This window comes from Bombina bombina, chromosome 11 (genome assembly GCF_027579735.1).
Source record: "Bombina bombina isolate aBomBom1 chromosome 11, aBomBom1.pri, whole genome shotgun sequence".
NCBI classification, from domain to species: domain Eukaryota; kingdom Metazoa; phylum Chordata; class Amphibia; order Anura; family Bombinatoridae; genus Bombina; species Bombina bombina.
The window spans coordinates 35,318,688-35,329,960 of NC_069509.1; the positions used below are offsets into that span (position 1 = coordinate 35,318,688).

Sequence of the window (11,273 nt, forward strand, 5' to 3'; positions counted from 1 at the left end):
TCACTGTAGTGGGGGTATCACTGGTTTAGAGGAGGTTACTCTCAGTCACTCTGTAGTAGGGGTATCACTGGTTTAGAGGAGGTTACTCTCAGTCCCTCTGTAGTGGGGGTATCACTGGTTTAGAGGAGGTTACTCTCAGTCACTGTAGTGGGGGTATCACTGGTTTAGAGGAGGTTACTCTCAGTCACTCTGTAGTGGGGGTATCGCTGGTTTAGAGGAGGTTACTCTCAGTCCCTCTGTAGTGGGGGTATCACTGGTTTAGAGGAGGTTACTCTCAGTCCCTCTGTAGTGGGGGTATCACTGGTTTAGAGGAGGTTACTCTCAGTCACTCTGTAGTGGGGGTATCACTGGTTTAGAGGAGGTTACTCTCAGTCACTCTGTAGTGGGGGTATCGCTGGTTTAGAGGAGGTTACTCTCAGTCACTCTGTAGTGGGGGTATCACTGGTTTAGAGGAGGTTACTCTCAGTCACTCTGTAGTGGGGGTATCACTGGTTTAGAGGAGGTTACTCTCAGTCACTCTGTAGTGGGGGTATCGCTGGTTTAGAGGAGGTTACTCTCAGTCACTCTGTAGTGGGGGTATCACTGGTTTAGAGGAGGTTACTCTCAGTCACTCTGTAGTAGGGGTATCACTGGTTTAGAGGGGGTTACTCTCAGTCACTCTGTAGTGGGGGTATCACTGGTTTAGAGGGGGTTACTCTCAGTCACTCTGTAGTGGGGGTATCCCTGGTTTAGAGGGGGTTACTCTCAGTCACTCTGTAGTGGGGGTATCACTGGTTTAGAGGAGGTTACTCTCAGTCACTCTGTAGTGGGGGTATCACTGGTTTAGAGGAGGTTACTCTCAGTCACTCTGTAGTGGGGGTATCACTGGTTTAGAGGAGGTTACTCTCAGTCACTCTGTAGTGGGGGTATAACTGGTTTAGAGGAGGATACTCTCAGTCACTCTGTAGTGGGGGTATCACTGGTTCAGAGGAGGTTACTCAGTCACTCTGTAGTGGGGGTATCGCTGGTTTAAAGGAGGTTACTCTCAGTCACTCTGTAGTGGGGGTATCGCTGGTTTAGAGGGGGTTACTCTCAGTCACTCTGTAGTGGAGGTATCGCTGGTTTAGAGGAGGTTACTCTCAGTCACTCTGTAGTGGGGGTATCGCTGGTTTAGAGGAGGTTACTCTCAGTCACTGTAGTGGGGGTATCACTGGTTTAGAGGAGGTTACTCTCAGTCACTCTGTAGTGGGGGTATCGCTGGTTTAGAGGGGGTTACTCTCAGTCACTGTAGTGGGGGTATCACTGGTTTAGAGGGGGGTTACTCTCAGTCACTCTGTAGTGGGGGTATCACTGGTTTAGAGGAGGTTACTCAGTCACTCTGTAGTGGGGGTATCGCTGGTTTAGAGGAGGTTACTCTCAGTCACTCTGTAGTGGGGGTATCGCTGGTTTAGAGGAGGTTACTCTCAGTCACTGTAGTGGGGGTATCGCTGGTTTAGAGGAGGTTACTCTCAGTCACTCTGTAGTGGGGGTATCGCTGGTTTAGAGGGGGTTACTCTCAGTCACTCTGTAGTGGGGGTATCACTGGTTTAGAGGAGGTTACTCTCAGTCACTCTGTAGTGGGGGTATAACTGGTTTAGAGGAGGTTACTCTCAGTCACTCTGTAGTGGGGGTATCATTGGTTTAGAGGAGGTTACTCTCAGTCCCTCTGTAGTGGGGGTATCACTGGTTTAGAGGAGGTTACTCTCAGTCACTCTGTAGTGGGGGTATCGCTGGTTTAGAGGAGGTTACTCTCAGTCACTCTGTAGTGGGGGTATCATTGGTTTAGAGGAGGTTACTCTCAGTCACTCTGTAGTGGGGGTATCACTGGTTTAGAGGAGGTTACTCTCAGTCACTCTGTAGTGGGGGTATCATTGGTTTAGAGGAGGTTACTCTCAGTCACTCTGTAGTGGGGGTATCATTGGTTTAGAGGAGGTTACTCTCAGTCCCTCTGTAGTGGGGGTATCACTGGTTTAGAGGAGGTTACTCTCAGTCCCTCTGTAGTGGGGGTATCGCTGGTTTAGAGGAGGTTACTCTCAGTCCCTCTGTAGTGGGGGTATCACTGGTTTAGAGGAGGTTACTCTCAGTCACTCTGTAGTGGGGGTATCACTGGTTTAGAGGGGGTTACTCTCAGTCACTCTGTAGTGGGGGTATCACTGGTTTAGAGGAGGTTACTCTCAGTCACTCTGTAGTGGGGGTATCACTGGTTTAGAGGAGGTTACTCTCAGTCACTCTGTAGTGGGGGTATCACTGGTTTAGAGGAGGTTACTCTCAGTCACTCTGTAGTGGGGGTATCACTGGTTTAGAGGAGGTTACTCTCAGTCACTCTGTAGTGGGGGTATCGCTGGTTTAGAGGGGGTTACTCTCAGTCACTCTGTAGTGGGGGTATCACTGGTTTAGAGGAGGTTACTCTCAGTCACTCTGTAGTGGGGGTATCGCTGGTTTAGAGGGGGTTACTCTCAGTCACTCTGTAGTGGGGGTATCACTGGTTTAGAGGAGGTTACTCTCAGTCCCTCTGTAGTGGGGGTATCACTGGTTTAGAGGAGGTTACTCTCAGTCACTCTGTAGTGGGGGTATCACTGGTTTAGAGGAGGTTACTCTCAGTCACTCTGTAGTGGGGGTATCGCTGGTTTAGAGGAGGTTACTCTCAGTCACTCTGTAGTGGGGGTATCACTGGTTTAGAGGAGGTTACTCTCAGTCACTCTGTAGTGGGGGTATCACTGGTTTAGAGGAGGTTACTCTCAGTCACTCTGTAGTGGGGGGTATCACTGGTTTAGAGGAGGTTACTCTCAGTCACTCTGTAGTGGGGGTATCGCTGGTTTAGAGGAGGTTACTCTCAGTCACTGTAGTGGGGGTATCACTGGTTTAGAGGAGGTTACTCTCAGTCACTCTGTAGTGGGGGTATCGCTGGTTTAGAGGAGGTTACTCTCAGTCACTCTGTAGTGGGGGTATCACTGGTTTAGAGGAGGTTACTCTCAGTCACTCTGTAGTGGGGGTATCACTGGTTTAGAGGAGGTTACTCTCAGTCACTCTGTAGTGGGGGTATCACTGGTTTAGAGGAGGTTACTCTCAGTCACTCTGTAGTGGGGGTATCACTGGTTTAGAGGAGGTTACTCTCAGTCCCTCTGTAGTGGGGGTATCACTGGTTTAGAGGAGGTTACTCTCAGTCACTCTGTAGTGGGGGTATCACTGGTTTAGAGGAGGTTACTCTCAGTCACTCTGTAGTGGGGGTATCACTGGTTTAGAGGAGGTTACTCTCAGTCACTCTGTAGTGGGGGTATCACTGGTTTAGAGGGGGTTACTCTCAGTCACTCTGTAGTGGGGGTATCGCTGGTTTAGAGGAGGTTACTCTCAGTCACTCTGTAGTGGGGGTATCACTGGTTTAGAGGAGGTTACTCTCAGTCACTCTGTAGTGGGGGTATTGCTGGTTTAGAGGAGGTTACTCTCAGTCACTCTGTAGTGGGGGTATAACTGGTTTAGAGGAGGTTACTCAGTCACTCTGTAGTGGGGGTATCACTGGTTTAGAGGAGGTTACTCTCAGTCACTCTGTAGTGGGGGTATCGCTGGTTTAGAGGAGGTTACTCTCAGTCACTCTGTAGTGGGGGTATCACTGGTTTAGAGGAGGTTACTCTCAGTCACTCTGTAGTGGGGGTATCGCTGGTTTAGAGGAGGTTACTCTCAGTCACTCTGTAGTGGGGGGTATCACTGGTTTAGAGGAGGTTACTCTCAGTCACTCTGTAGTGGGGGTATCACTGGTTTAGAGGAGGTTACTCTCAGTCACTCTGTAGTGGGGGTATCACTGGTTTAGAGGAGGTTACTCTCAGTCCCTCTGTAGTGGGGGTATCACTGGTTTAGAGGAGGTTACTCTCAGTCACTCTGTAGTGGGGGTATCACTGGTTTAGAGGGGGTTACTCTCAGTCCCTCTGTAGTGGGGGTATCACTGGTTTAGAGGAGGTTACTCTCAGTCACTCTGTAGTGGGGGTATCACTGGTTTAGAGGAGGTTACTCTCAGTCCCTCTGTAGTGGGGGTATCACTGGTTTAGAGGAGGTTACTCTCAGTCACTCTGTAGTGGGGGTATCACTGGTTTAGAGGAGGTTACTCTCAGTCACTCTGTAGTGGGGGTATCACTGGTTTAGAGGAGGTTACTCTCAGTCACTCTGTAGTGGGGGTATCACTGGTTTTAGAGGAGGTTACTCTCAGTCACTCTGTAGTGGGGGTATCACTGGTTTAGAGGAGGTTACTCTCAGTCCCTCTGTAGTGGGGGTATCACTGGTTTAGAGGAGGTTACTCTCAGTCACTCTGTAGTGGGGGTATCACTGGTTTAGAGGGGGTTACTCTCAGTCACTCTGTAGTGGGGGTATCGCTGGTTTAGAGGAGGTTACTCTCAGTCACTCTGTAGTGGGGGTATCACTGGTTTAGAGGAGGTTACTCTCAGTCACTCTGTAGTGGGGGTATCGCTGGTTTAGAGGAGGTTACTCTCAGTCCCTCTGTAGTGGGGGTATCATTGGTTTAGAGGAGGTTACTCTCAGTCACTCTGTAGTGGGGGTATCACTGGTTTAGAGGAGGTTACTCTCAGTCACTGTAGTAGGGGTATCGCTGGTTTAGAGGGGGTTACTCTCAGTCACTCTGTAGTGGGGGCATCGCTGGTTTAGAGGGGGTTACTCTCAGTCACTGTAGTGGGGGTATCGCTGGTTTAGAGGGGGTTACTCTCAGTCACTCTGTAGTGGGGGTATCACTGGTTTAGAGGAGGTTACTCAGTCACTCTGTAGTGGGGGTATCACTGGTTTAGAGGAGGTTACTCTCAGTCACTCTGTAGTGGGGGTATCACTGGTTTAGAGGAGGTTACTCTCAGTCACTCTGTAGTGGGGGTATTACTGGTTTAGAGGAGGTTACTCTGTCACTCTGTAGTGGGGGTATCGCTGGTTTAGAGGGGGTTACTCTCAGTCCCTCTGTAGTGGGGGTATCACTGGTTTAGAGGAGGTTACTCTCAGTCACTCTGTAGTGGGGGTATCACTGGTTTAGAGGAGGTTACTCTCAGTCACTCTGTAGTGGGGGTATCACTGGTTTAGAGGAGGTTACTCTCTGTCACTCTGTAGTGGGGGTATCACTGGTTTAGAGGAGGTTACTCTCAGTCACTCTGTAGTGGGGGTATCGCTGGTTTAGAGGAGGTTACTCAGTCACTCTGTAGTGGGGGTATCACTGGTTTAGAGGAGGTTACTCAGTCACTCTGTAGTGGGGGTATCACTGGTTTAGAGGAGGTTACTCTCAGTCACTCTGTAGTGGGGGTATCACTGGTTTAGAGGAGGTTACTCTCAGTCACTCTGTAGTGGGGGTATCGCTGGTTTAGAGGGGGTTACTCTCAGTCACTCTGTAGTGGGGGTATCACTGGTTTAGAGGAGGTTACTCTCAGTCACTCTGTAGTGGGGGTATAACTGGTTTAGAGGGGGTTACTCTCAGTCACTCTGTAGTGGGGGTATCACTGGTTTAGAGGAGGTTACTCTCAGTCACTCTGTAGTGGGGGTATCACTGGTTTAGAGGAGGTTACTCAGTCACTCTGTAGTGGGGGTATCACTGGTTTAGAGGAGGTTACTCTCAGTCACTCTGTAGTGGGGGTATCGCTGGTTTAGAGGAGGTTACTCTCAGTCACTCTGTAGTGGGGGTATCCCTGGTTTAGAGGAGGTTACTCTCAGTCACTCTGTAGTGGGGGTATCCCTGGTTTAGAGGAGGTTACTCTCAGTCACTCTGTAGTGGGGGTATCACTGGTTTAGAGGAGGTTACTCTCAGTCACTCTGTAGTGGGGGTATCACTGGTTTAGAGGGGGTTACTCTCAGTCACTCTGTAGTGGGGGTATCACTGGTTTAGAGGAGGTTACTCTCAGTCCCTCTGTAGTGGGGGTATCACTGGTTTAGAGGAGGTTACTCTCAGTCACTGTAGTGGGGGTATCACTGGTTTAGAGGAGGTTACTCTCAGTCACTGTAGTGGGGGTATCACTGGTTTAGAGGAGGTTACTCTCAGTCACTGTAGTGGGGGTATCACTGGTTTAGAGGGGGTTACTCTCAGTCACTCTGTAGTGGGGGTATCGCTGGTTTAGAGGAGGTTACTCTCAGTCACTCTGTAGTGGGGGTATCGCTGGTTTAGAGGAGGTTACTCTCTGTCACTCTGTAGTGGGGGTATCACTGGTTTAGAGGAGGTTACTCTCAGTCACTGTAGTGGGGGTATCGCTGGTTTAGAGGAGGTTACTCAGTCACTCTGTAGTGGGGGTATCACTGGTTTAGAGGAGGTTACTCTCAGTCACTCTGTAGTGGGGGTATCACTGGTTTAGAGGAGGTTACTCAGTCACTCTGTAGTGGGGGGTATCACTGGTTTAGAGGAGGTTACTCTCAGTCACTCTGTAGTGGGGGTATCGCTGGTTTAGAGGAGGTTACTCTCAGTCACTCTGTAGTGGGGGTATCACTGGTTTAGAGGAGGTTACTCTCAGTCACTCTGTAGTGGGGGGTATCACTGGTTTAGAGGAGGTTACTCTCAGTCACTCTGTAGTGGGGGTATCACTGGTTTAGAGGAGGTTACTCTCAGTCACTCTGTAGTGGGGGTATCACTGGTTTAGAGGAGGTTACTCTCAGTCACTCTGTAGTGGGGGTATCACTGGTTTAGAGGAGGTTACTCTCAGTCACTCTGTAGTGGGGGTATCACTGGTTTAGAGGAGGTTACTCTCAGTAGTGGAGGGGGGTATCACTGGTTTAATGGATGTTCCTTGAAGCCACTCTGTGGGGGGAGGGGGGGTATCACTGGTTAAGAAAAGGTTCATACAAGTCACTCTGTAGAAGGGTTTATCACTGTTTAATAGAGGTTGCTCACAATCACTATGTAGGGTAGGCTACTCTCAATTACAATGTGGTGGGAGAAGCACCGGTTTGATAAAGTTCCTCTCAGTCACTCTGTGGTGGGAAATGCCACTGGTTTGGGGGAGGAAGAAGTACTAATTCAAGAGATGTTCCTCTCAGTCACTCTGGGTTGGGGCATACAAGTGATTCAGGGCGGATCCTCTCAGTCACTCTAGGGTAGGGCATGCTACTTGTTTAACAGAGGTTCCTCCCAGACATGTTGTGATGTGAGGAGCACTGTTTGCGCTGTGCCACTGTGTTGTGTATTTAAAGGAAACCCCAAAATGGATAGAACATACAATTTTAAACAACTTTCCAATTTACTTCTATTATCAAATTTGCTTCATTCTCTTATTATCCTTTGCTGAAGGAACAGCATTGCATTACTGGAAACTAGCTAAACACATCTAATTAGCCAATCACAAGAGACAAAATGTATGTAGGCACCAATCAGCAGCTAGCTCCCACTAGTGTAGGATATGTGCGTATTCTTTTTCAACAAGGGATACCAAGAGAACAAAACACATTTGAAAATAGAAGCGAGTTTAAAAGGGTTTTAAAATGACCTGCTCTATCTGAATCATGCAGGTTTATTTTTGACTTTCCTATCCCTTTAAGATAGGAGAACAAGTTGATTTTCTTACCGTCTGGAAGAAAAGTTCATTGGTCTCAGTTTCATCTTTGTTTCCATTGGACTGTAAAGTGATAAAAACTTTGTGCTCATCATCCTCTGAATCACTGCCACTCTAATAAATAAAAATGAATAAATAAAAAGGAGCTAGAAAGACAAGGACAGAGACTAAAGAAATGTGATGGGAAAAAAGACAGCGATTTCATATAAATTTAACACATTATAAATTGATTTGGTATTTTATATGCATAATCCAAAGCCTACGTCTCCTAAAACAAATTGTGATTTTCAACTGTTAACCCCTGCATTGCTGTGTAAAATTAATTTTGATTTGCCTTATTTATGGGTGGGCAACTTGGATATGTTCATGGGGAGTTTTGTTCGAAATAGAATTCCCCAGGACCAGAGAAAATCAGGTCAATTTCAGAATGAAAGCAGAGAGAAAGTAAAAGAAATGAGCACAGAAGGGAGAAGAGGGTAAGGATGAGGGGGAGAAGAGGGTAAGGATGAGGGGGAGAAGAGGGTAAGGATGAGGGGGAGAAGAGGGTAAGGATGAGGGGGAGAAGAGGGTAAGGATGAGGGGGAGAAGAGGGTAAGGATGAGGGGGAGAAGAGGGTAAGGATGAGGGGCTGAATGGAGAAGAGGGTAAGGATGAGGGGCTGAAGGGAGAAGAGGCTAAGGATGAGGGGCTGAAGGGGGAGAAGAGGGTAAGGATGAGGGGCTGAAGGGGGAGAAGAGGGTAAGGATGAGGGGCTGAAGGGGGAGAAGAGGGTAAGGATGAGGGGCTGAAGGGGGAGAAGAGGGTAAGGATGAGGGGCTGAAGGGGGAGAAGAGGGTAAGGATGAGGGGCTGAAGGGGGAGAAGAGGGTAAGGATGAGGGGCTGAAGGGGGAGAAGAGGGTAAGGATGAGGGGCTGAAGGGGGAGAAGAGGGTAAGGATGAGGGGCTGAAGGGGGAGAAGAGGGTAAGGATGAGGGGCTGAAGGGGGAGAAGAGGGTAAGGATAAGGGGCAGAAGAGGGAGAAGAGGGTAAGGATGAGGGGCTGAAGGGGGAGAAGAGGGTAAGGATGAGGGGCTGAAGGGGGAGAAGAGGGTAAGGATGAGGGGCTGAAGGGGGAGAAGAGGGTAAGGATGAGGGGCTGAAGGGGGAGAAGAGGGTAAGGATGAGGGGCTGAAGGGGGAGAAGAGGGTAAGGATGAGGGGCTGAAGGGGGAGAAGAGGGTAAGGATGAGGGGCTGAAGGGGGAGAAGAGGGTAAGGATAAGGGGCTGAAGGGGGAGAAGAGGGTAAGGATGAGGGGCAGAATGGAGAGGAGGTTAAGGATGAGGGGCAGAATGGAGAGGAGGGTAAGGATGAGGGGCAGAAGGGAGAGGAGGGTAAGGATGAGGGGCAGAAGGGAGAGGAGGGTAAGGATGAGGGGCAGAAGGGAGAGGAGGGTAAGGATGAGGGGCAGAAGGGAGAGGAGGGTAAGGATAAGGGGCAGAAAAGGGATAAGGGGCAGAAGAGAAAGGAGAATGAGGAGCAGAAGAGAGAGTAGGGTAAGGATGAGGGGCAGAAGAGAGAGGATAGTAAGGATGAGGGGCAGAAGAGGGAGGATAGTAAGGATGAGGGGCAGAAGAGGAAGGAGGGTAAGGATGAGGGGCAGAAGAGGGAGGAGGGTAAGGATAAGGGGCAGAAGAGGGAGGAGGGTAAGGATAAGGGGCAGAAGAGGGAGGAGGGTAAGGATAAGGGGCAGAAGAGGGAGGAGGGTAAGGATAAGGGGCAGAAGAGGGAGGAGGGTAAGGATAAGGGGCAGAAGAGGGAGGAGGGTAAGGATAAGGGGCAGAAGAGGGATGAGGGTAAGGATAAGGGGCAGAAGAGGGAGGAGGGTAAGGATAAGGGGCAGAAGAGGGAGGAGGGTAAGGATAAGGGGCAGAAGAGGGAGGAGGGTAAGGATAAGGGGCAGAAGAGGGAGGAGGGTAAGGATAAGGGGCAGAAGAGGGAGGAGGGTAAGGATGAGGGGCAGAAGAGGGAGGAGGGTAAGGATAAGGGGCAGAAGAGGGAGGAGGGTAAGGATTAGGGGCAGAAGAGGGAGGAGGGTAAGGATAAGGGGCAGAAGAGGGAGGAGGGTAAGGATAAGGGGCAGAAGAGGGAGGAGGGTAAGGATAAGGGGCAGAAGAGGGAGGAGGGTAAGGATAAGGGGCAGAAGAGGGAGGAGGGTAAGGATAAGGGGCAGAAGAGGGAGGAGGGTAAGGATAAGGGGCAGAAGAGGGAGGAGGGTAAGGATAAGGGGCAGAAGAGGGAGGAGGGTAAGGATAAGGGGCAGAAGAGGGAGGAGGGTAAGGATAAGGGGCAGAAGAGGGAGGAGGGTAAGGATAAGGGGCAGAAGAGGGAGGAGGGTAAGGATAAGGGGCAGAAGAGGGATGAGGGTAAGGATAAGGGGCAGAAGAGGGATGAGGGTAAGGATAAGGGGCAGAAGAGGGATGAGGGTAAGGATAAGGGGCAGAAGAGGGATGAGGGTAAGGATAAGGGGCAGAAGAGGGAGGAGGGTAAGGATAAGGGGCAGAAGAGGGATGAGGGTAAGGATAAGGGGCAGAAGAGGGATGAGGGTAAGGATAAGGGGCAGAAGAGGGATGAGGGTAAGGATAAGGGGCAGAAGAGGGATGAGGGTAAGGATAAGGGGCAGAAGAGGGATGAGGGTAAGGATAAGGGGCAGAAGAGGGATGAGGGTAAGGATAAGGGGCAGAAGAGGGATGAGGGTAAGGATAAGGGGCAGAAGAGGGATAAGAGGCAGAAGAGAAAGGAGAATGAGGAGCAGAAGAGAGAGTAGGGTAAGGATGAGGGGCAGAAGAGGGAGAAGAGGCAGAAGGATCAGGGACAGAAGAGAAAGGAGGATGAGGGGCAGAAGAGAGAGGAGGGTAAGGATGAGGGGCAGAAGAGAGAGGAGGGTAAGGATGAGGGGCAGAAGAGAGAGGAGGGTAAGGATGAGGGGCAATAGGGAAAGGTGCAGAATAGATAATGATCAGGAACAGATTTTAAAAGTGAGAAATGGGGGCAGATGAGTGTATCACGGGAGGGTAAAGTGAGGACAGAGCAGCGGGGATGGTAAGGACAAGAGGAATAGAGATGAAAAGTGTTAGGGCAGCAGACAGGCGGAAGAGCGGGGGGAGCAGGCAGTCAATTCGGGGTCTCACAAGTCCTAGCTCCCCGGTTCGGTCCCTCATTGTGACGCCGGTTCGTGCCGTGCACTATCAGACACCGAACAACTCCATATACCACGGCGCTGTCAGTACAACTTCTGTAAGATTGGCAAACCCCGCCCACTGAACTCGATGTACCGCCCTACCATAGAGAGGACCATGCGCGGTGCATGCTGGGATACGGCGGGCGGGTGTCAGAAACGAATGTGTTGTGTGTTCTGTTTATGTTTAGTGTATATATGAGGGTCTCACTGTGTGTGTTTAGTGTATATATATGAGGGTCTCACTGTGTGTGTTTAGTGTATGTATGAGGGTCTCACTGTGTGTGTTTAGTGTATATATATGGGGGTCTCACTGTGTGTGTTTAGTGTATGTATGAGGGTCTCACTGTGTGTGTTTAGTGTATATATATGGGGGTCTCACTGTGTGTGTTTAGTGTATATATATGGGGGTCTCACTGTGTGTATTTAGTGTATATATGAGGGTCTCACTGTGTGTATTTAGTGTATATATGGGGGTCTCACTGTGTGTGTTTAGTGTATGTATGAGGGTCTCACTGTGTGTATTTA

General features: G+C 49.9%; 1 protein-coding gene across 1 annotated transcript in view; it reads right to left on the minus strand.

Moving 5' to 3' along the window:
• The window catches only part of STX4 (syntaxin 4), a 66,283-nt gene extending 55,465 nt beyond the window's left edge, over window positions 1–10,818 (minus strand). Inside the window, exons 1-2 of the mRNA XM_053694114.1 lie at window positions 10,699–10,818; window positions 7,542–7,643 (exon numbers count right to left, since the gene is read on the minus strand). Coding sequence (XP_053550089.1) covers window positions 7,542–7,643; window positions 10,699–10,728 — 132 coding nt within the window. The 5' untranslated portion in view covers window positions 10,729–10,818. The remainder of the gene's footprint in view (window positions 1–7,541; window positions 7,644–10,698) is intronic.
• Window positions 10,819–11,273: the final 455 nt, after the last annotated feature.